The following is a 25,819-nucleotide window of genomic DNA, read 5'->3' as shown; positions in this document are numbered from 1 at the left end:
CTTACCCATCAAAGGGTTTACTGCCCAATTGCCACGGGACCCATCTCTGCACCTTCCACCACTGATCACCAGGGCCGTGTCTGTGCCACAGCTTTTTTTCACAAGGTTTCTGCCTGAAGACTTCGGTCCCCTTATGTTCTCTTCTGCTACTCCCATCTTTCGAGGGGGAGCCAATACTGGTCTCTGAGGAGTATGCCCTGCCCTTAACTCCAGAACTACGCTCTTGGCAAGCTGTGGACAAGATCACAGATGCAGTCTTCACATTCTTCTCCTCTCTGTTTCCAGTCCTGGAACCTCTCACTTTTCCTCCAGCCTGTTCCATTTGGCTAACTGTTCTGGAAAGTGTAAAACTGGGAGTGCCTCCATGGTCACTCGCCCCCTGCTCAGACCCCCCCCCCCCCCCCCCCCGCCATCCAGGGGCAAGAGCCTAACCTCACATCCCTTCTCTGTGAAGCCCACCAAAATCACCTTTGACCTCGTGGTTGATTCCTGTATCACCAAGGGAGTCCCAAGCAGCTCTACTGGCAGCTCTACTGGCATCCCTTCAGTCACAACTCTGGAACTGCCGAATTTCTCATCTCCGCCAGAGGATCTCATCTGCTCTTGTTTTATTAAGAAGATGGAAGCTGTGCTAAGTGGATATTCAAAAAAACCCACACCCTAGGTCGGAGGTCCTAGGTATTCTAAAAATTTTGGGTATCCCCTCTGAACTGTTGGCGCTGCCCACATACTAAGTGCTTGATGCAGTACTGCTAAAAATGTGGGCAACACCCTTCATGGGACTTCGAGTGGCTTGGAAGACTGATTTAAAATTCTGCATGCAGAAATTGCCTGGATATGGGGTTGTCCAACTTCCCCGTAGTTAAGTTGTTGTTGAGTCTGTGATGAAGCGGGCAAAGAAGGCCCACCATCGTTCTAACACGCCTCTGGGGAAGAATAATTGATTGCTGGAAGAGTTTGGCAAGAAATTGTTCCAGGGTTCTATGCTTACGGCCTGGGTAACCCAGGATCAATTTTATATGGTCCTGTATATATATGAATGCATTCAGAGTCTCAAGCTTCAGGAGGGAGTTGGGCAAACCACTACCGGTAACTCCCACAGCCCTATATGACCTGGAAGAGAGAGTTCGCTATTTGCTGCAATCGGTGTATGAAGCCTTTGACACATGCATGTATGTCATGGGCCTCCATAAATGCTCATTGCATGGCTAGGCTGCGGGCCAGCACCATCTGTGTCAATGTCCATGAAAATTGGCTGACCTACCTTGCTTGAGGAATAACCTCTTCGGCAAGAAACTCAAGGAGACAGTATTCCAAATAAAGGAGCAAATGTTTTTCGTCCAGTCCTTATCAGCCTCTGGTGACTTTCAGCCTGCACCTAGACGGCCATACTTCTCATACAAAAGGCCTTATTACCCCAGGAAATTGTACAGGCCTTAGCACTATAGATTTCCTCCTTTGCTGTAATTCAGACAACATTAGCAAACCTCATCTTCCTACGCCTTCAATAAAGGCTACCATCATAATAACAACTTGCAATGCCAACACCCACTTTTTGACTCCTTCCCACCAGCTCCATTCTCTTGACTGTGGAGAAGGATCCAATTCTTCCTTCAAGCTTGGAAGCAAATCACAAGTGACCAATGGGTATTGAGCATTGTGGAGCAAGGCTACACCTGGATTTCATGGTGTTCCTGTCAGCACCTTCTAGTCCTCGAGGTTCAGAAGCTCCTACTACAGGATGCAATCCCCTGTTTGGATGCACATTTTGGACATGTGTTCACAAGCCCACCAGTCACAGGGATCCTCTGCACAAACTATTGTTAAGATGTCCGCAAAATGCAACGACATAGACATAACACAGTGCTTTGTCTTCCCTAGCTGGGGACTCCCAGACAGCATGGCTAATTCAGCCTGCTTATCTGCGGGGTAAAAAGCAAGTTTGCTTGCTGTAAACGGTGTTTTCTGTAGATAGGATGAAATAGCCATGCGTCCCCACCCTCCTCCCTGGACAGTCTCTGTCTTTCTGCCTGTACTTATTCTTTCTTGCGGTTTGCTACTTGGCCGTACTTTCTCAACAACTGAAGCGATGCAGGCAGTCACGCAGGAACAGCCGTGCAGGAGCACAGCTCTAAATATTCTAAGAGACGTTCCCGCCTTTGGCTACCGGGTAATTTTCCCAGGCAGCATGGCTATTTCATCCTGCTATCCTCGGAAAACACAGTTTACTGTAAGCAAATTTGCTTTTTTGTTTATCATGGTAAATGGCTCACAAACTCAGCATGTAGTCTATTAACCTAGAAACCATTTAGAGAAAGAATGAAGGCAGATAAAGACCACAAGACCTACCTATTCTGCCCATTTTCCCTTCTGGATTAATGCTGCAGACTACTTGAACTCCATCTTTCACTAAGGCGCAGAAAATCCTGTCTCATGCACTCTCTCAAATTTTCCTTCCACCACCATTCAAAAGTTTGCTCTGAGGTATTAATTGATTTAATTAGTCAGACGTTACCCCTTTTAACAGCATTTATCACCCTTCCCTTTTTTATGACCCAGCAGAGTTCTGGAAGGTACTCTCATGCATAGCCCCTGGCTGAGGACAGTCACTATAATGAACTAAAGGGGATATAAAATAGGGAAAAAATCCCCAGGCATTTTTGAATGAAGGTTCATGGTGTCAAATCCCAGGCCTTGTTCTCATTAAATTGGAAGCCCAAAGAAGCAGGTGGGCACTGCTTAAAAGTTGATTCTCTGGGGATGCGGGTTCAGTAGCGCTGCTTAGGCTTAGCGTGCTCTTGTGAGTCATCATTTCTTCTCCCAACACACACACACACACACACGTGCACATTTGTTTCTGTAGGGAATAATATTGAAATCCTTTAGGTTATATATAGTGCAGTCATTACGGGCATGCTTTTAATATGTTCGGTTGGTAAGTGTAAACAGTCTTTTTTTTTTTGTTTTGTATTTTAAACTGGAAGTTTGTCTTTTAATTTGGCAATAGTTGTGTAACATGCCCTGATGGGTTCAGGTGGCGCAGGACATTATCCTCCTCCCAATAATGTACAGGTACTTTAATCTCAGCCACAAGGCAAATAAAAATCCATCTCTCTGCTCATAAATAGACATTGCACTTGGATTATAGCCAAAAACGGAACAGGAAGTGTAAACAGACTTGCACATGAACAGGACACTGTGTAGTAAATCATTAAAGTAAGTTTCAGGTTTGGTAGGTATGCTGGAAGGCCATATTTCACATGGTTTTAGCTTTTTGAGACCTTTAACTTCTCCAAGGACAAGCAGGATGGCAGTCTTCACATTCATGGGCGATATCATCTGATGGAGCCCGGCACAGAAAACTTATGGCAAAGTTTCTAGAACTTTGACTGAGCATACTCTGGCATGCGATTATACCACACTGGGTCCTCTCAATCTCTTCTTTTTTGCGGAGCCCAGTGTCTTACGGCAAAGTTTAGTCTCTCTAAATCAGGGATGGTGAACTCCAGAGGCCGCAAACAGGCCAGGTTTTCAGGATATCCACAATGAATACCATGGATATACCGTGGATATCCACAATGAATACCATGAACCGGTATGATGTACCCACTAATGCCGGTATATAAAAGTTTCTAAATAAATAATGTTTCCCTGAAAATAAGCCCTAGCTTGATTTTCAGGATTTTTGGAGTAGGGCCTATTCCAAAAATAAGCCCTAGTTATAGGTGGACGCACGGTTGCACCCCAAGACTTGCCTGACCCCCCTCCCCCAAGACTTACCGAAAGTTCCTGGGGGGGGGCCCGAAACCCAGAGGGGGCAGACGGGGGGTTGTAAAAAAAAAATAAAACCCCAACTCTTCAAATTTACTTCATTGCAACCCACTCCCCCCACCCTCCTGACCTCCCGCCAAAACTTGCTGAAATTCCCTGGTGGTCCAGCGGGGGTCCCGGGAGCGATCTCCCGCTCTCGGGCCGTCGGCTGCCAGTAATCAAAATGGCACCGATGGCCCTTTTCCCTTTCATGTGTCAGGCTATCGGTGCCAATGCTCCTACCATGTGACAGAGGCCAGTCAATGGCACCGATAGCCTGTCACATGAAAGGGCAAAGGGCCATCGGCGCCATTTTGATTACTGGCAGCCGACGGCCCGAGAGCGGGAGATCGCTCCCGGGACCCCCGCTGGACCACCAGGGAATTTCGGCAAGTTTTGGCGGGGGGTGGGGGGTTTGCAATGAAGTAAATTTGAAGGGTTGGGGTGGGTTTCGGGTATCGTTTCGGGGGGCAGCTGAAATCAGCTCGAACTGCGGGAAAACGAAATTTCCTGCGGCGGGCCAATAACAAAGGCCGAACCAAAAGGTTCGGCCGAAAATTGAATCTGATCGGTGAATGAAAGAGGAGGCGGGCTTAGCCTTGTCCTCATTCGCCAATCATGGAAAAAAATAAGACATCCCCTGAAAATAAGCCCTAACTTTTTTTCGGAACAAAAATTAAATATAAGACCTGTCTTGTTTTCAGAGAAACACGGTATGCATGAGAAAGATCTCCATGTACTGCCTCCACTGGATGCAAATCTTTCTCATGCATGCTCACTGTGGATATCCTGAAAACCTGGCCTATTTGCGGCCCTCGAGGACTAGAGTTCGCCACCCCTGCTCTAATTATTCTCCTTTTGGAGTACTTTTTGCTGTGTGTTTACACTATTTGCATTGAGGGATTGTGCGATCAATGCTGGGTACCCCTGGTTCTCCCCTCTCGTTTCATCAGTTTTTTCAACATTTTGGTAAGTTTCCTTTCGTAGTCAATCCCCCGGGGTGGCAGTGCACTCAGTGTCCATGGGCCGTCAGTTGCGCCACCATCAATTTTGACATTGTGTCTCCCTTTTTTTTCGTGACAGCATATTATTGACTGGTTTTAAGCAATAAACTCTCTGTGCGAAGACTATATCTATCATGGATTTCCATCATGGATGTATATTCTGCCGGGGGGGTGTCACATAATGTCTGGGGTTGCAGCAAGTGTGCACAAATGACCCCAAAAGGACACCGGGCCAGGCTAGACAAGATGGACAGTCCACCTAGCTTCTTGTTTCTTTTGACCAGAATAGGCTGGGGATCACCGTTGGCTAGCAGATTTCTTCTCCTTCTGTAATACCCAAGCTGGATTGCATCTTGGCTCATTCTATTCAAGCCATTGCAGCATAGGTGGTCCACTTGCAAGCAGTTCCCATGGAAGAGATCTGTAGAGCTGTGATGATGGCGTTCCATCTACTCATTCACATCATATTACTGTTTGGACAGGGATCTCTGACATGCAGCAGATTTAGCCAATCTGTCCTTTGGAAATTGAGGTTTAGAAACCAACTCTGTTACTGCCTAGGGCCTGTCATTTCTGTTCAGGCTGCCACCCCCCCCTCCTGTTCCAACAAAACATTGTTGCTGTTGTGCCCATAGGCACCTGTTTTATTTGAATTAGTTTGAATTAGTTTTGTTATGTAGAAAAACATTCTTTTAGGGGACTGTAAATTGAATAAATCCCACATAAAGGCATCATCATTACTGAACACATATCTACTATAATGCAACAGAAACCTTCCATCTACCTCATTACTCCAACTGGCTTGAAGAGCCTCCACAATCCAAATGGTCAAAGCGCCTCACTAGAGCATCCAACAAGGGGACCCTGCAGGTGCCTTCGCTAAAAAATGCACACCTTACATCCACTAGGGAACGCACCTTTTCTATAGCCGGACCAACACAATGGAACTCGCTACCGACCAACCTACGGCTAGAAACATGTCCGTCCAAATTCAGAGCCAACCTAAAAACATGGCTCTTTAAACAAGCCTACTCTCAATAACCTTTATCCTCCGCCCACTCCCCTACCTCTCCTGACTGTTCTTACTAGAATCCTTGTACATGGTCCTGTTATCATCATTCAGGTGATTTTCACTTTAATATGTAAGCATTTTAAGTTTCTGTTTACTTTATATATTCTGACTTGCACATGTATTATGTTTTGAAGTTTTCTGTTACTAATTTTTTACCTCTTCTGTGCTTTTCTCTGTTCCTATTTCGTCCCTTCCCTCTACCTGTTCAATGTACTTTCCTTCTCTTGTTACACTGTAAACCGATATGATGTCCCCACGAATATTGGTATAAAAAAAGTTATAAATAAAAATAAATAAATTACCAAATACCGCATTTTTCGCTCCATAAGACGCACTTCCCCCCCCAAATGGGGGGAAAATGTCTGTGCGTCTTATGGAGCGAATGTAGCATCTCTCCCTCTCGCGCGCCGTTCACCGCCTCCTCCCAACTCAGCCCAATCAGCATGGTGGCGCAGGTGTGTCATCTTGAGCTCCCTGCTGGTCTGCTGTTCCCCAGGTGCATCTTGCTGCGAAGGTCGGCGTGGCATAGGTCAGACATCAACTGTTTGAATCACGTGGGCTACGGAGGCCCCTCCAGTTCAGATGGCTGGCATTTGACCTGTGCTGCGCCGGCCTTCGCAGTGGGATGCACCCTGGGAACAGGAGACCGGCAGGGAGCTGTTTGAACTGGAGGGGCCTCCGTAGCCCACGCGGTTCAAACAGGTGATGACTGACCTGCGCCACGCCGATCTTCGCAGTGAGATGCACCCCGGGACCGGCGGGGAGCTCGGGCTCTGCCGGCGGAGGGCGATACATGGTCAATTGTTGACCTCACTTGCAGTCCAAAGTAAGAACTTCACTGTTTGTGGTTTGTGGTTGGTGCCATTTCCTTCTAATTTGTTTGGATGTATTGGAGGGTCATGGGGGTGGTATACTGCCTGGGATGGAGGACACAGACCAGCAAATAGAATTACTGCCTGTGCTGTGGCTACCTGTTGAAATATTAGGAGCAAGTTGCTCTCCTAATCAATGTAATATAGCCCTGACTATTTATTATTGAACTTTGGAGCAGTCATGAAAGTTTAAAATAACTGGTGTGAAAGAGCTGTGTGTATGAGGGAGAGTCTGAGTGTGTGATTGTCTGTGGGTATGTGTATATGTGAGGGAGAGCCAATGACTTGAGTGGGGGAGAGAGCTGGTGAGTGTGAAAGAGCTTATGTATGTATGTATGTGAGGGAGAGAAAACCAGTGAGTGTGAGTACCTGTGTGGATGTTCTCTGCCTTACTATAAAAAACAAAACCAAAAAAATATCCCACGGATGGCCACTAGGGGGGAGCTCCTCCGTACAGAGCCCATCACGTGGACAGAATTTTTTTTTCTTAATTTTCCTCCTCTAAATCCTAGGTGCGTCCTATGGTCAGGTGCGTCTTATAGTGCGAAAAATACGGTATGTAAAATCTGTCATCAAACGTACCTCGAACATGGAAGCAAGGTCTCTGGGTCCAGTCAGATATAGAGTAAAGTAAGGGAAACGATCCTAACTCTAAGCCAGGATCCAAGATGTGGCAACTAAGGAGCTGATTAATCCATGAGTGTGGTCGCAGGGAATGAGTCTGTACCACATAAGGTTTTTCTCAGGATACCAGTTCATTTAATTGCGAAAATAGCTCCACAGGATATATATATTTTTTTTTTTGCATTGAAGTTCGCACAAAATTGCAAACGTCAGCAAATAAAATACACAACTTAGCCACATCTCAAGGAGGAATAGTTAAGTATTGTGGGAAATCACCACTTTCCCTGAATGTACCAGGATCAGTCCAGACCGTGGGTAAAGCCCCTGTTCCAGCAGGTGGAGACAGACCAGAGTTCTGAGGCTTGTCCATATAAGGACGGAACCCACCCAGGAACCCTCAGTATTTGTCTGTCTCCAGCAGGTGGAACAGCTCACCCTTTGGTTCCCTGTTTAGCTTGCCCTCTGTAGTCTTTCTTCTTCTTTCTCTGGGGCAAGCTTACGCAAATACATTTTTAGTTTACTTCTTAATTATTATAATAAAAAAAAAAAGAAATTCTTTTTGTCAGTTTTCTCTAATTAACTGTGTCAGGGCAGACAGTTTTGTCTCCCTCGCTCTTGGGGTTCCTAGGGGAGCGAGTATAGCTAGGTTCCCTTCCCGGTGACCTAGTGTGGGTGATACTGGTGGTGCCAGTCCCTCTCCCCACGTTTACTGCTACCGTGCCCCGAGATGCACATGCCTCGGTTGAGCCTTCAGGGATGACTTTCATGCCCCTGCTTCTGTGAATTATTTATTTACAAAAAAAAAGAAAACTCACTTTCATAAAATATACATTTTATATACTTTATTTAATCAAATAAAAGGCAGCAGTTTATTTTGTGAGGAGGGAGTGGGGTTCAATCTCCCGCCCAGCTCCTCAGGGGCTCCCTGCTCAGCTGTTTTTAATTACCTTAGCGGCTGCTTCCCTGCTCTATGCCGCGGCCATCTTGCTGTTTAGTCTGTGGAGAGTCGGCCTCCCGACTCTCCCGCGAAGGGGTATGTTCAAGGTGCATTTCAAGGGTTGAGGGCTCCTCTATTGAACTGCCACCTTTTAGACCTCGGGGAAGGGCTCCCCGACGAATTTCAAAGCCGTTCCCATCCCGGGAACGCGCGTCAGCAGCGGCCGTTTTGGGTGTTTCAGATGAAACACTTCCTGCTTCTCCGGGGGCTGGGGATCCGATTTTTTTTCCCCCCGATTTGAGCCCAGTTTGCTCTCGGGGGGGGGGGGGGGTGACTCGGACCCCCCCCTCACCTCTCCCGCCCCCTCCCCCCCCCCCCTTCCACCAAAAAATCAGCATGGACCCGTTTTTCATTGGATTTTTTGCTTTTATTACATGTCTTATTTAGCAAGTTTACAAAGGGAGGTAGACCCCCCTCAGTGGTTTCCCTCCCCCCTGTGCGGTCTCCTGATATGGTTCCAGACCCATAGGGTCCGGTTAGGGTTCGGGTGGTTCCGGGTGTCGTCCCCCCCCCCGCCTCCCTCTGACCCGCTTGATTTAGGGGATATTGATACTACGACCCAAGCTGCGGTAGACAGAGTTTTAGCCCTTCAAACATCTCTCGGCTGGATAGTCAACTACTCCAAAAGCACTCTTCGGCCCTCACAAGAGCTAGAATTCCTGGGCGCTCTTTTCAACACTCGGGTTGGGAAAGTTTTTTTTCTTTCGGACTCATGAACACTCAACTTGATCGATCAGTTGAACACTTTCGTCACTCTTCCGCTTCCCACGGCGTGGGATTACCTGCAGGTTCTAGGGACCATGGCATCCACGATCGATCTCGTCCGCTGGGCGTTTGCTCATACGCATCCCTTACAGAGAGCATTGTAGTCCCGTTGGAAGCCGAAGTCGGAACAGTATCAGGAGATTCTCCCTCTCTTCAACTCTTCCATCGCCAATATACAATGGTGGTTCTCCCCGGCTCACCTTCTCAAGGGGATGCCTCTTTTGACTCCCTCCTGGGTCATAGTAACGACGGATGCCAGCCTCTCCGGATGGGGGGCTGTCTACCAATCCCATGTGACTCAATGTTTCTGGTCCCTGTCCCAGTCTCGGTGGCACATCAATTGTCTAGAAGCCCGAGCGGTTCGCCTGGCCCTCAAGTTTTTTCTTCCTCTGATTCGCCACAAAGCAGTCCGAGTGCTATCAGACAATTCCACCACGGTGGCTTACATAAATCGACAAGGGGGGACTCGAAGTCGTCTAATGGTGCTAGAGGCCAGCAAGCTTTTTCTCTGGGCAGAGAGGCACTTGGATCGCCTGGCGGCTTCCCACATAGCAGGCAAGGAGAATGTCCAAGCCGACTTCCTCAGTCGACAACATCTCGATGCCGGCGAGTGGGAGTTGTCTGACGTAGCGATGGATCTAATCGTGCGCAGGTGGGGTCCCCCTCACCTAGACCTCATGGCAACGCTAGCCAACGCCAAGGCTCCCCGGTTCTTCAGCCAGTGGAGGGAGCATTGCTCAGAGGGAGTGGATGCGCTGGTTCTTCCCTGGCCCTCCGATGTTCTTCTTTATGTGTTCCCACCGTGGCCGTTGGTGGGGAAGGTTCTTCAGAGAATAGAGCTCCATCGCGGACCAGTCATTCTCGTGGCCCCCGAATGGCCCCGACGGCCGTGGTTCGCGGACCTAGTGAATCTCACTGCGGACGGCCCTCTTCGTCTCGGTCATCTGCCCCATCTCCTGCGTCAGGGTCCCGTATTTTTCAACCAGGTGGATCGCTTTTGTCCAGCGTTATGGCTTTTGAACGGAGACATTTGAGACGCAGAGGATATAAGGAAGAGGTCATTGCTACCCTCCTTAGGGCTCGTAAGCAGTCAGCTTCGCTTACCTATGTCCGGGTCTGGAAGGATTTTGAAAACATCTGCGAGGATTTGGGCGTTTCCGCTCGTTCTCCTTCTGTTCCGGTGATACTCTCTTTTCTTCAGCGAGGTTTCTCCAAGGGTCTTTTGGTCAGCTCCCTGCGTGTTCAAGTCTCGGCGCTTGGTTCCCTCCTGGGTTCCATTGAAGGTCGGCCGGCAGCCTCTCATCTGAATGTTGTTCGTTTTCTCAGAGGCGCTAAGCATCTAAAGCCGCCTATCCGGTCTATTTGTCCTTCGTGGAATTTAAATTTGGTTCTTCGAGCTCTTTGTACGGCTCCGTTCGAACCTCTTCGTCGTGCCACTCTCAAAGACTTGACTCTCAAGACTGTTTTCCTGGTTGCTATCTGTTCAGCCAGGAGAGTGTCCGAGCTTCAAGCTCTATCTTGTAGAGACCCCTTTCTTGCGTTTTTCGGACTCTGGCATCTCTCTCAAGACCCTACCTTCTTTCTTACCTAAGGTTGTTTCGTCTTTTCATATTAACCAGTCCGTTGAACTTCCCGCTTTTTCTCCAGAGGATATCGCAGCCTTTGGTGGTGGTGATCTTCGTCATCTAGATCTTAAGCGAGCCTTATTGCTTTATCTTGAGGTCACCAATGATTTTCGTGTCTCTGATCATCTTTTTGTCCTGTGGAGTGGACCCAACAGGGGGAAGCAAGCTTCTAAAGCTACGATCGCTCGCTGGTTGAAGGATGCGATTTCCTCTGCTTATATTTGCAAGGGCCGAGCAGTTCCTGAAGGCCTAAAAGCTCATTCTTTGCATTCTCAAGCGACCTCTTGGGCGGAGTCTCAATCTGTGTCGCCGCAGGAAATTTGTAGGGCGGCTATATGGAAATCCCTTCATACTTTTGCTCGTCACAACCGCCTCGATGTTCAGGCTCCAGTCTTTGGTTCCTTTGGTCAGCAGGTTCTTCTAGCGGGAGTAACTGGGTCCCACCCTTTGTAGGGAAGCTTTGGGACATCTCACGGTCTGGATTGATCCTGGTACGTACAGGGAAAGGAAAATTAGTTCTTACCTGATAATTTTCGTTCCTGTAGTACCAAGGATCAGTCCAGACACCCGCCCGTTCTTTTCTGTCCGCTCGAATCTTTTTCCAGGTATTTTTTGTCTCTTTCCTTCTTATAGGATTTCTTTGATTCCTGCATCGTCTTCCTGGATTTTGTTATAGGTACCGGAAGCATCGTTACGATGATCAAGGGTAATTATACAAGAGCGTTTAGTTTACACAGTTCATTCAATTGTACTATTATTTGTTGGTTTAAATTACATTTATAGTTATCCTGTTACTTGCTTGATATTATACCTTTCTGCTTTGACAATGGTTATATTGAGGGTTCCTGGGTGGGTTCCGTCCTTATATGGACAAGCCTCAGAACTCTGGTCTGTCTCCACCTGCTGGAACGGGGGCTTTACCCATGGTCTGGACTGATCCTTGGTACTACAGGAACGAAAATTATCAGGTAAGAACTAATTTTCATTTGTGTGATTTTCTGCACATAATTTTGCTCTGTGAAAATCAGAACTGATTTGCGTGACTGCACACACACACACACACACACACACACACAGAGGTTAAAATTAAGGTCCTGATTCCTCTAAGGAATTTTTCGTGTTCTGTATCTGGGGTGGGGGGAAGAAAACTTAGTAAATGGGATCCCTGTCCCTGGTTTATTTGTAGCATCCGCTTAACGCTCTGCTCATTTAATGGCTGCGTCTTGCCACTAGACTGGGAAGTCCGAGGTAACTGCCTGCCACATTGCGCCTCGAATCATGCCAGCTGTGTTGTAGTCTTCACCATTTTTTTTTAATCATATCTGTTAACTGAAAAACATTTATGTAACAACATAAAAGGTTTTATATTTGGACTAGGAAGGGCCCTTTTTTTGTTTGTTTTGTTTTTAAAGTGCAAAACAAGCAGATATGTGAGTAGACTCACTATCTCGGCCGCCCCAGTTCCGCGCCATCTCCCAGGTGTGGAACTGGGGCCGGAGGGTACAAGTGCTGTTAACATAGCTTGCAAGCTTTAACCCGCAGGGAGGCAGGGCTGTGTCCCGAAGCGCAGTTTGGGAAATGTGTAAAAGTTTTGATGAGTGAATCAAATTTGATTTTTATTGTATTTTTCCTTTACATCCTGATTTACTAAGGCTTTTTTCCCAGTCCCTGCCAATGGGGAAAAAAGGTTTAGTAAATAAGACACTTCATACAATTCCTAAAGGATCATTTTGGGTGGGACATGAAAAGGAGAGCCTAAGAAACTGGAATCAAGCATCAAATGGCTCAGAAAGACAGCATAAATATGCATTTGTGCGTGTTAGGGCCTCACTTGCTAGCTTTTCCCCTTTTGGGATTGGTTTTGTAAGGAGTTTTTATGTTAACTTTATCACTGTTATATTTCTTACATTTAGTGCTAATTCTTATTTGGTATTTGATTACAGTACTCAATTTTGAGCCTGTAGGAACAGTGGGTTATAAACTAATAAAAAAAAAAAATATATATATATATATTGCTTTATGTTGTCAAACCATGTGCCAGGAATGGTATCATATAAGGCTGTATAATTAAAGAAAAACCAGTAACATTTGGTGCTAGTCTTCTAATTATGCTTTACCTTACTATGCAAGTCTGGGGATATATATGGAGTCCCACATCCATGGGTTTGAGCCTCATAACGCTGCCAAAGAGTGTTGAAGGACCCGGACTAACCTGAGCTCTTTAGACCTTTAAACCTAATCGAGTGCAACACTATCCACTATTTCACAGCCCTCCCCCACTCCCTAGTTTCTGCTGTCTTTGTGATGAGCCATGTGGATCTCTCTGAGATCTATACCTCTGTACATTTTCAGCTCTATTTCTGAAGACTTTTGAATAAACAAATATCCCCGACTACTTCTCTTCACAGTGGCAGCTGATCGACTATAATGATGGAAGAGAGCGGCATAGAGACAACTCCACCCAGTACTCCCCCACCAACCACTGTGGGCTCCGGTGCCGGCATTGCTGCTACCACTGCCCCAGCGCCCATCCCACCAGGTATGGATCACAGCGCGTCTCCAGATAGCTCTGTCACAGTTTACCTGGATTTATGCAGTATGTAATATTTCATTTTTCCAAGGTGCTTGCCTTACATACCCAGTTTCCATTTCCTGCTGATTGTTTCGATATGGACCAAGAGTGATTTTCTGTTCGGCTACTTCAGGGGTGGCCACAAAGAGGCTTGATTTTCAGGATATCCCCAATGAATATGCACATGATCTATTTGCATTCAGTGGAGGCAGTGCATGCAAATCTATATTATGTGTATTCTTTATGGATATCCTGAAAACCAGGCCTGTTTATGGCTGCTGAGGACCGGAGGAGCCTAAAGCAGTTTTCAGGGGCAGCCTTATAAAACAACATGGAGTCAATTTTCAGTGGTAAGCTGTCCAGCAAAGCTATCCAGATAAGTTTATCTGCATAAACTTAACTGGGATATTAAGCTGTGCAGGAATTTCAAGTGCCTGAAAAGCAGACTATAAGTAAAAGAAATATACCCACTGGTGTCAAAGTTAGCTGCATAAGTTTATCCAGCTAACTTTAGCACTGCTCTTCGGCAATCTCAAAGTTAGTTGGATAAGCTCACTCTGCCCTAGACCATCCCTGACTTTTTAGTTGGTTTGTCTGGTTGAATCTATAGCTTAGTTGGACATGCTGCTTTCAGTATCAACCTCCGTGTCTTTAGTCTATGGTACCACCCTGATCACCAGAAAATCTCCCAAAAAATGGAATTCCATACTGTGGTTCTGAAGAACATAGTGTTATATACAGAGGTTGCCAGATTGCGATGCGCAATTATTCATTGAATTCACTTCTCTTTTCTCTTCCAGTGTTGTCCAGTCCGCTCCTTAGGCCTAACATACCCAACATGCAGCCCTTCCCACCTCCAGTTTTCTCTTCTGCTGCACCTCCCACCTCTCTCCTTCCTCAGATATCTTCAGCCCCTTTGCAGTTTGCCTCACCTCGGACAGTTTCCGACTCCCATGCTCCTATCAACACTTCACCTGCTGCAGCTTTCGGTAGTCCTGTCCCCTTCTCATCCCCTCCTCCTCCTCCTCCTTCTCTTCTTCCTCCTCCTCCACCTCTTTCGAGCTCTACACCTGGCTGTGCTCTTACTGCACCTCCCCCAGGCCCTCCCATAGGAGGATTTTCCATGGCATCGACATATGACATCACCAGAGGTCACGCGGGACGAGCACCACAGACCCCGCTCATGCCATCCTTTTCTGCACCTGCAGTCACAGGTGGTATTTCTATGTTTTTCAGTCTTCTTTCATTGTCTTGTACTTAACATTGATGAAAATGTGAGACTCAATTCCCAAGGCGTGTGTTCACTTCAAGCCTGCCTCCAACTTAAATACTATGATAAATCAACATGTCCATAAATTCCTAAGTCAGTTTAGTAGACTACTTAGCCAGGCAAATATTTATGAAATATAAAAAGTTTATTAACTACAATTTCTTGCACGAGTTGTTAAAATTAAATGTCTGCAACCACCAGATGGCAGGAGGTGGTTAATTTAAAGGAACAAGTTTGTTTTATTTTAAATTGAGATTTTATTTCTAGAAGATTTATAGGTTAAATATTCCATCAGTAATAATAAGATTTATCTATCACAGTCTCTTTGATATGAAGAACAATTATACTAGTTAAATACCTGCAACTTTTGTTTCAGAATCTTTTTTAGAAGAAATATACTAATGAGAAAACAATGTTTTTCTTTTTTCTAGTTTTTAAACTGAACTTACCGATAACAGGAATTTTTCTGTGTTGTGGGGTGTCTGGTCTTTCTGCACTCTGTGGAGCCTTTGTGCTGGTCATGATCTCTGTATCTTGCTGGTGGTTTCTTTTACAGGTGTCTGTGTGTGGAGCTCAATCAGTCTGCATCGTGTGTGTGTGTCTGTGTGTGTCTGTGTCTGTCTATCTATCTTCTGGAGCATTTTAGTCTTGTGGGATTGTAGGGACATAAGTCATGTGCAGTGACCCAGTCGCATAGGAGGAAGACAAGAAACTAGCTTTCTCTGGTTTTTGATGTGAAGGAGAGGTAGAACTAGTCTTGACTGCTCAAGTTGGTTATGCGTTTCCTTGCAGGTGAGATGGTCGTTGGCTGGCTGCGTCATTTCCAGAAACGTCATGTGATTACATCAAAGATTATCCTTACTTGACTCTTGGTTGTACGCTATTGGCAGGAAAGATGCATGGGCATGATAGGGAAATTGGTCTGTTCTGGTAAACGCCCAATCTCTCTCTGTTTAGGTCAATAACTGATCATTTGGATCTTTTATTGATGGTATCTGTCCAAGAGATTGTTCTTTCAATATTAATTTCTTCAACTGACAGGCTTTGCTTTGGGTGGGGGAAGTTTACAGTATCACATGAATAAATGTACTTATTTATAAGACCTTGCTATTTGTACTGTAAACCGGTGTGAAGCTACCACGAACACCGGTATACAAAAATAAATAAATAAAATAAAAAATCCCATAGTTTTCAATATTCCTTATTAATTTCTTCAGCCATTTCTGTTATATCTGGAGCATGCAATATTTGTTCATTAGTAAAATTAATAATTCAGCACAAAATATGTCACTCACCCTACATCTTTTTTTTTTTTTTTTTTCTTTCCTTGAAACTATAAGGAGCAGTTTTTGTCAGATGACTGCATCTTACAAGGGCTCTCTGGAATTACACAGTGCCATTGACTGGAGGGCACTTCTGTTTTGTGGGAAATGCTTGAGTCCCATATTTTCTTTCCGCGACTAATGAGTTTTTATTTTAGTTTAAGATATCTATAAACTACTCTTCCAAATCAATACTGCCCACAGCGGTGTACAGAATGGCTTGCAAACAATGAAAAAACCAAGGAAAAACCATAATTACATATTGAAATACATAAATTAAAATGAATTCTGTATAGGATACAGACTTCTCAAGAACTCAGTTTTGAAAGTCCTTAATGAAAAAATGGCACTACAAACCTGTGAAGGATGAAAAATACAACTTAAAACTAGAGCTGTTGTAGCATTATTTATAAAACACCATCAGTTTGGATTGTGTTGTGTGAAAGAAAGGAAAGGTGATGTGAATTTTATATAAAGCAGACAAAAATGAACAAGTTGAAAGTTATAGGACCCCACCCTGAAACATTGATTACCCTAATGGAAAGATGATCGTGACCTAAAAGATCTGGGGAGGTGAGGATGGGAAACAAGGGGCAATATCTAACTAGGAATTGGGGAACCAGGGACTGGCAGGCACTAGCAGATAACTGTAGAGCCTTGCATCCTTATTCTGGTATTATCCTGACTTTAGTATCTTTGTTGCCATTGCACAAATAGCGCAAGCTGTTTGCTAATGATAAATTGGTAATGTGCTAGGATTTGATATATGTGGGTTCCATAGAGACCTTCCTGAGCTGGAGGTTATACCAGCTACACAGGTTCCTGTGTGGTGTTCTATTGGATTTGGGGAGAGATTGCTTTGATTAGCATGACTTTCAAATAACCAGATAACATTGTAGAATTGGGGATGTGCATTCATTAGGCTATTCGTATCGTGGGTACGTGCGTACCTCGTTAATAAAATATACACGTACCATCCGTTCTTGTGCATGTACCAGTGAAATGAATGGCCCAACGAATGCACATCCCTATTAAATATGCAAATAAATGACTTTTCTCTCATCAGGAGTTTTGTCGAGTCCCGTCACTCAGCAGATCTCTGTGCCACATGCAGCAGGGAGTGGGTCTACTATCACCTTTCCTGAACAACATGAGGACCCCAGGATTGCTGTCGGGCAGAGTGAAGGACCAGGGGGAGGACTCTGGGGTTTTATTAAGGTAAGTAATGCTGTGTTTCATGTCTTAGCAGGAAAAGAAGTTGGTGAATTGCTTATTACTCTGTTTGGTTTGTTGGTAACTTTCAGGACAGACAATTTATTTGAGATGACAATACCAATGTCCAAATGATGATATAGTCCAGAGACTGTCAGTGTCTGAGCTACCACTCGATTTTCTGCTTTGGTAAAACTTGATTTTGGCATAATTGCCAAAGTTTTTTATTGCGAGCCTTGAACAATGGTAAAGCAGCTCCCATTCATCTCTTGGGTTAATATTTAGCTGTATGCTAGTGATAAATCTTTCTCATCTTGTGGCCAAATTGTTGAGCTGTCTTGAGTGTGATTTAGAGAGTTTCTATTGTTTTGGGGCTTTTTTGTCCCCTCCCACTACTTTGGTCTCCCAGCTCAATCAGAATCGGCCTCTGTGGTGCTACAGTACCATGAGCATTCATTTGTGGCTAGCCAGGGATTTTCTCCCCTATTTGTATAACACACCTAGCCCCCTCTCTCCCTTCCCCAGTCTAACCTAGTCATCACAGTGACAGCCTTCCACCAGGGTCCACAAACTGGCTCCTTCCAAAAGCTGGAACCATGTGCCTTCTGAGTCCTGGCCACTATGTGTCATTGCTGTGTGGTGGATGAGACGCCCATCCCTTGTGATCTATTAGTGCTGCCTCAGCAGCATCCCCAGTCTGGCTATATCTGCCTGGGGAGCAGAAACCTGGCCTGGAAATTAAACCCAAGGCTTCTACATGGTAGCGCACAGCTCTTGACCCACCAAGCCCAGCCCAGAGTTTTATTTGTGCATTATAGTTAACGGGGGGGGGGCTTCTGACAAACCTACCACAAAGTAGAAAAAAAGTTCTCGTAGGATTTTTGCTCCTCCTCAGCTCATCAAGAGGTGTTTCTGGAACCATTTCACTGAAACATAAGAGACACGTGGAACTTTCTGTAGCATATTTAAAGGTAATGTGCAGTGAGAAAGGGAAGGAATACACTTAAGATAAGCATAGTGGTTATGCACAAGGTTTTCAAGCTGACAGTTTGGGTGAACTGTTGGAGGTGATATTGAAAGGGCAGTTTCTCAGCGTCCAAGCAGATGAATCCAGAACAAGTGGGTTTTAGACGCCAAGGTGTCAGATGCCTAGGCTTTTTTGGTATATTACAAAAGAAAAGCTAGGCGCATGCCCCTGACCGCTGCTCACGCGCTCTGTCAACCATATTGGCGCCTGTGCCTAAGAAACCTAAGCGCCTTTCTGTTTCCACTGCCTGTCGTATTTGGGCATTTCAGCCAGGAGTGCCCACTAACTTGTGTCAGCGCTGTTTGGAGGCTCAGGGAGAATTATGCTCCTCTGATTTCACTAAGTCTGGTTCTTCCCAGTTGGATGTAGCTCTGGGTTAGGATGGCTCAGGTTGGGCGCCTGAATTTGGAACTCCCTAACTGGTTCCTCAGCAGGGGATGTTGCTTAGTGATTACAGCTCAAGTGCCTCCAGGATTGGAAGCGCCTACTTTTTATGGGTAGAGTTTTTCCAGGGATTGCAATCATTTTTTTCTAGTAGATAAGCAGCATGAATTAGCCATGCTGTCTGCTGGGAACATCCTCCGTGCCATTAGGTGGTGGAGGTCTCAAAGCTGAAAACTTATCTTTCATAGTTAGGCGCGCATTCTTGCATGATCCCGTGCTGCCTCAAGTCCCCTCAGTCTGGTTTTTTTTTTCTGCACGGCTGAGTGCGCAGAGCTCTCTTCACGTTTTTTGGTTTTTAAATAATAATACAAAAAAAAAAAAAGGAAATAGAAGAAAATCAAAAGAACAGATTCTTCAGGAACAACATAGAAGAGCTGCCCTTAGGAGAAGTGAATAATCTTCTCTGGGCATTCCCCCCCCCCCCCCTTCCCAGTCGTTTAGGGGCCTTCATATTGAGTATCCTCGGTGGACCTCCTGGTTCGCCGGGGCCAGTGCCAAGGAGAGCTCTGGGGGGGGCGCTACGAGTCAAGTCAATCGATCCACCGGCACGTCGAGGCACCGACACGAACTTCACATTGAAGCATGCGCCGGTGCGCGGGCACCCCGAAGTACCGAGTGCGCAGGGGCGCCAAGGTACTGACGTGGGCTCGGGGGCATTGAAGCTCCAAAGTGGGCGCACCGAAGCCCTGATGCGGGCTCGGGCGCGTTGAAGCACCGACTCGTGCGCAGAGCACTGAGACACCGTCGCCTCCGCGGCAAGCCGAAGCATGAGCGCATCCGGAGGCTTGCCGGCACACTCACAACGGCACCGACATGTCTGCAGACACTAAGACGCGTTCACCGGCACGCCAGCATGCTGCCGTGTACGTCGACTACCCGGCCAATCGGCGGCGCTCGGACGTGTGACTCTACAGTGTTGACTGGTCGGCCCTACATTGCGATGCCAGCGCACGTGCCATCGGACGACCAAGCGGCTTGCTGCCAAAGTTGTCGCATCGTGAGCAATGCCTCTGGACTGCCCAGAGATCATGGGTCAGGGTGTGGGCACTGCGGATCCTTCTTCCAGTGGGTTGGTTAAAAAAAAAAGGGGGGGTCCTTCTTCTTCAGACACTGGCGCAGGGTTCAAGACTCAAGGACCCTTCTATGAGGACATGCTTGGCTTCGGGACACATCCTGACCCAGAATACTACACAGCGATATTCAGCTGACGTCATTGCACCTAATGGGCACTGCAGCTCAGCTGTGGTACTACATTCAGCAGACAGGATCCCTCAAGAAGTTTCCATCTACCAGGGCTCTGGCAGCTTGTAACGTTTGTAGAGCGCAAAGTTCAACAGCCACCCGAAGGGACTTGATCACCCTGTGGTTGCCATCTGGCAGCCTTCTACGATGCTGTCTCTCCTCCGCTGTCTTCCCATACAGCAATCTTCTCTGAGCACTCCTATTCATAGGGCTAGTTTTCCACGGAGTGCTTCTCACACCCTGCTGCACTACGCTGTGACAGGTCTCTCCTTCAGCGAATCCGTCTCCTTGACTTCTGAAAAAAAAAAAGAGGGATACAGTCTCAACGTGGGAACTCGTAGAGTCCGTGACCCACACAGCAGATGTTTGGAATACTACAGAGTATTCCCGACACCCATGAATCGCCTTCTATAAGAACCAGGTCGGGGGCATCCCCCTCCTGAGGATGGCCGGCTTCCTATCAAGTAGACCTAAAAAAAAAAAGAGGGGGAAGGGAGATGTGGGTCAAGAACGTACAAAATCTGACCTTCATCCAGTCCCCCGGCAGGGAAAGTGTATGTCTTGGCCCTTTCGATGGAAGGGCACTCCAATACACAGTGCTAAATACGACAATGGAAAATCACATGGTTTGTGTGATGCAGTCTTCCACATATGTCTCCAGTCTCTGAAGCCTCTGTCCCAGGACACTCAATTTCAGCACTACATGTCATAGCCAAAACTTCATGATATCTTCTTTAATTAATTATGTGAAGATTTAGATGTTTTCAGAGAAATCCACTGCCAACACCATGACTGCTGGTCGCTGATCTTCCTTTACAGACAAGCACAGCTGTGCTATTAAATACAGAACCATCCTTATCTTTCCGACCATTTTTATTGGTGACAAGCTGACGGAAACAATCAAGGTTCTAGTGTAAAGTCACACCTAGCGATCAGAACAATGAGCCCTAAGTAAAAAAATAAAAAATAAAAATCTAAGTTTCAATCTCCACTCGAAAATCACCAAAGGCAAATTGCCTCTCCCTCTCGCAAATTACATGCGGTGAGCAACCTTTTCCACCTATGGAAACGGAAAGTAAAGGTCATGTCTCTGTCCGTGGATGATTCATCAAAATCATATTACTGGAAGACTTTTTTCTACATCATCTTACCGACCATATTGGGTTTACTGACCCACTGGTGTTGACTTCAACCTTCACATTCGCAGGGGAAGTGGTGGCGTTCTCAAGCCCCCTGCCAGCCTCCACGAACCATCAAGTTTTCTAGGACTCCCTATTCCCACCATCTTTAGTAGGAAGCAGGCTCTCCCACTTCATTCTATCCCGGGGCACAGGTCAATTGACCTTTACTCTCGGCGTTATACAGAGGCACTCTCTCTCTCTCTCAGCTTCTTTCTTGCTGCACATGTACTGCCTGCCCCACAGCAATCCGCACGACAGGCTTCTGTTACAGGAGATCAATCCTCTTCTCCCACCCCCTCCAACCTTCACTGGTGCTACTCCCAAACCTTTGTTCTCTCAGAAGGTACCCAATGAGGAACGGATCCTCGGAACCACAAGTTTTGTCACCAAGGATTCCGCGGTGGTACTGCTGCACCCTTTTCGTCGACATGGGATCCGAATATATTTCCTACCTGAATGACTACCTGCAGGTGGCCGCTAGCCAATCCACCCTGCGACCAATCTTCTTCTGGCCTGATCCACACTTCTCGCATTCGCAGAATCCCATCTGCGACATACACAGGCCTTGCAGTTCATTGTGACCCCCTTTCTTTCGATCGTTCAGATCAGAATCCTCCTCCTTCAGCCCAAATGCAGGCCCTGCAAAGCGTATTGATCGCACTACAAGTGACCACCTCAGCCTGACGAGTCCTCACCATTCTCTGTCACAGGACATCCTCATTCTATCTCGCACCTCATACACGACCGCATGTGCCATTCACACTGGACCCAATAAAGTCAGTTCTTCATCTTCCCGCTGCTGCTGGCTCACTCCCTCCCAGAAGCCGCAGAAACTCGAAGAGATAGCAGGACACATCGGCGTTACCTGCAGGCATACCCCATCCCACATGATACCCATTACATTGGACAACAATTCCTATTTCACCTACTTACAGATTCACAGATTGTACCCACTTACAGCAGGTGCGATACATCACCCACCCGGAGCTTCGGGGCCTAACCCGCTCTTCAGACATTCGAGCGGACCCTTCATACGCTCATCCTTATGCTCCGCCTAAACAATCATGGTTTCCCATTCTGCTTCTCCAAAGCAGGATGGCCAAGTTCCAGATTCCCTGCAGAACTCCGGTGGGAATCCTGGAACAAGTAGGAAGCAGATCCATCTCCCTGTGTTCCTATTTTCTACCTGAAGTTAATAATTTCTAGGCATTCACCTTTACTTTTTCATACCCTCGACTGGTATTTTCAAGTGGCGTCAACTAAAAAAAAACCCAAAAAACAAACAAGGAATGGAAAGATGCACTAGGCAGTTTGTTTTTTTTCTCCATCTCGACCTCTTCGCATCTGAGCAGCACAATATACTCGACCTATTTTGCTAACGCTGCCCAACCGCCCGTCCTCTCTCACAGGTCGCAGTCCTCATAGACTGAGAGAGTCTACTCCCATTACTGGCCTTCTAGAACTACATCGCAAATTGCGTGAACCTAATTTTAATGTCAAACCAAGCAGTCATGATGCGCCTCCCTAAAGCAGTTATCGTTGGCCCACCGATCCCTTGGGGGAAAAAACATCTAACACCTTCTCGCCCAAGCGGTAATTGCTACACCGCTTCACCCATTTAAATTGAACGGCTCAGATCCCAGATCCGGGGTTCTTTCCCTAAGCTTGGAGTTCTTCTGCTCTTGTCGCAGAACACACTCTCCTTCGCATAAACTACCAAAAAGAAAAAAAAAACCCACACTGCACCTTCGGGTGTTTTTTGCTATCACACCGTCTCCAGTCTTCCTGCACCTCCTTTGCTGGAGCCCTCTGACCAGCATCGACTTGGGCATACCTCAGTGCCATGGACCTTGCCATTCCCCCTTCAATCTGTGTCTGCTCTCTGCCCCGCTCACCTCCAAGTTCATGTCGGGGATCTTGGGTTTCCGGTTACGGCCCGACAGCCTATAATTCCATGGGACATAAACAGAGTGCCAAAGCACATTCATGCTCCGACCTCGGGGACCCCTACATACTTATCACCCATGTTCCCTCGCCTGAACTCAGCCTTTTCGATCGCCTCCACCTCCCCATGGCACATTGGCGAACTGCAGCCCATGTTGGGCTAATCACCCTGTCAGTTTTTCACCAGGACAGGGTTGTACTGCGTCACATCCCGCCTTCCGCACACAAATGCTTGTCTGCTTCTACATCAACCAATCCACCGCCTCCTGGTTTTTCCCAAACACCTCAAGTCTACCATGGCGAGCTTACCCTCCATACTCTATTTTTGTACCCAAACATTCGCTTTTTCACAACGTCACAATCCTTCTGACTACAGAGCCCCACAGGTCTATGTCTTCTTTAACCTGAATACCCAAGACCGCCTATCTTCAATGACACTCTCTTGACTTGGATCTCGGACTACTTTCTTCTCTGCTGTCAGCAGCATTCAAAGACCTGTTTATAACCTATTTCATACATCACGTCCATACTGTACTTGCTTCACTGGACCATCTCCATGAATGACCTACCCTGGTGCTTGCAACACAACCCCAGGATCCTCGCTATATCTGATAAACTCCCGGTACTGCTTCAAGAGCAGACTGTGGATGACGCACACGGGACAGACACAATCCTCGGGTTACACATATCTAAACCACTACAACAGCACCATCATAAAACTGTCAGCCTATGGTCTAAGCCTTGAATACATTTTCCTGGTTACATCAGGGCACATGATATGGGCTATACGCGCTCAATACATTAGCTGGGGACTCCCAGACAGCATGGCTAATTCATGCTGCTTATCTACGAGAAAAAAGCAAGTTTGCTCGCCGTAAACGGTGTTTTCCATAGATAGCAGATGAATTAGCCATGCTGACCCTCCCGCCTCCCCAGACAGTTTGTCACTTTGCATTTCATCTTGCTTTGATACAGACTGAGGAGACTTGAGGCAGCACGGGATCATGCAAGCAGGCGCACCTCACTATCAAAGATAAGTTTTCAGCTTTGAGAGCTCTGCCACCTAGTGGCACAGAGTACTTTCCCAGCAGACAGCATGGCTAATTCATCTGCTATCTACGGAAAACACCGTTTACGGTGAGCAAACTTGCTCATCCAGATGCAATCTTCAGCCCTCTCTCTAAAACACCTAGAGCAGATTCGCAAGTAGGATCCTTGCCAGGACATACTGTTAAATGTTGGAGTACTCCCTAGAGTAGCGGTGGGACTTGACTATGGAGGTCCGGATGGTATGGATGATGACGCCGATCCTGACTCTCTTGAGGATGGTGAGCTTCCTCCAGGATTAGAACTGTATAGAACTATACTACGGTTTCATAGAGATGAACTGACAGCTGTGGTTTCCCAGACCTTGAAAATGATCGGAGTTCCTAGGTGTCTGAGCCAAAGAGATGGAGGCTATTCAAGAATTGATTGATCTTGAGTGGGGCGCTCCAGAGTCTAATTTCAAAGGGGGTCAGGTTTTAGAAGGCCTGTATTCTCTGGATCCAGTGGCAAGAGAGTGTTTAATGTTTTTCAAGGTAGCTGCACTTGGGTGTGCTGTCTCCAAGCGGACCACTATTCCTGTGAAAGGAAGAGCGGCCTTGAAGCATGCGCATGATAGAAGAATTGAGACTATCCTTAAGCAAGTATTTAATGCAGTGGCAATGACCTTGCAGATCATTTCTTGTTGTTCCCTGGTGGCTTGCTCTTGTTTGCTTCACTCCCAGGAGGTTGATGAATTCCAGGGCAGTTATGGAGCCAGCTGCAGCTTTTTTAGGCAAATTTGAGCTGTGATTTGGTTTGCTCTTCAGCCAGAGGAGTGGCTTCCATAGTAGCGATCAGGCGTCCATTATGGCTGAGAAATTGGTGGGCTGATGTAATCTCCAAGGATAATCTCACCAAATTGCCCTTTAAAGGCCTGCTCTTATTTGGGAGTGAATTAGAGAAACTGGCCAGTAAGTGGCGAATCTCCGGTTCCTTGTTTGCCAGAGGATAAGAAGCAGACACCACACTCTTAACATGAGAGGTCGTACTAGAGGATCCAGGCGCTTTTGTCCCTAGAGAGGAAAGACACTTCAGAGGATTCAACCTTTTGGTGGGTCTCAGTTCTTTCGTCTCCAACAGCCAAGAAGGGGCATGGGTTCGGGTAGTGGAACCTCTCGACCCTCCCAATGAAGGTTTGCCGACCCACCCCCAGGAACAGGAGATAGAAGAGAGAGAGGCACCCCCTTATCAGGTGGGTCGAGATCACATGGGATCAATGGATCCTGGAAGTGATACGAGAAGGATATGCACTGGAGTTTCGCAGTGTTCTTCGGGGTGTGTTCATGGTGTCTCCCTGCCACTCGCCACAGAAGAAGCAGGCAGTGGAAACTACATTGGCAAGGCTCCTCAGTCTGAGGGCTGTGGTTTCAGTGCCCCTGTCTCAAGAAAATATGGCTCGATATTCCATTTATTTCATTTTGCCAAAGAAAGATGGCTCCTTTCATTCCATCCTGGATCTCAAAGGTATCAACAGTCATCTGTGGGTGACGCATTTTTGCATGGAAACATTGTGCTTGGTAATAATAGCCTTACAGTCGGAGACGTTTTGATCTCTTTGGATCTGTCCAAGGCATATCTTCATATTCCCATCCAACTAGAGCATCAATGCTTTCTGCAGTTTGCAGTTCTGGGATGCCATTATCAGTTTTGAGCCCTGCCCTTTGTGCTGGCCACCGCCCCAATGACCTTTTCCAAGGTAATGGAGGAATTGGCACCAGAATTGAGAGAGGATGGGATCCTTGTACACCCG

General features: G+C 46.6%; 1 protein-coding gene across 4 annotated transcripts in view; it reads left to right on the top strand.

Moving 5' to 3' along the window:
- Positions 1-25,819, top strand: part of PRRC1 (proline rich coiled-coil 1) — a 93,037-nt gene that overhangs the window by 8,287 nt on the left and 58,931 nt on the right. For 3 of the 4 annotated variants that reach the window (XM_029619263.1, XM_029619271.1, XM_029619280.1), the window contains exons 2-4: positions 13,178-13,308; positions 14,142-14,555; positions 17,000-17,151. In XM_029619263.1, the coding sequence (XP_029475123.1) occupies positions 13,197-13,308; positions 14,142-14,555; positions 17,000-17,151 (678 nt within the window). In that variant the 5' untranslated portion in view covers positions 13,178-13,196. The remainder of the gene's footprint in view (positions 1-13,177; positions 13,309-14,141; positions 14,556-16,999; positions 17,152-25,819) is intronic. The other variant, XM_029619286.1, reaches the window with a different exon arrangement.

The sequence above is a fragment of the Rhinatrema bivittatum genome, chromosome 1, assembly GCF_901001135.1.
Source record: "Rhinatrema bivittatum chromosome 1, aRhiBiv1.1, whole genome shotgun sequence".
Classification (NCBI taxonomy): domain Eukaryota; kingdom Metazoa; phylum Chordata; class Amphibia; order Gymnophiona; family Rhinatrematidae; genus Rhinatrema; species Rhinatrema bivittatum.
The sequence above is the reverse complement of the archived record's forward strand: the minus strand, read 5'-3'. Positions and strand labels throughout refer to the sequence as shown.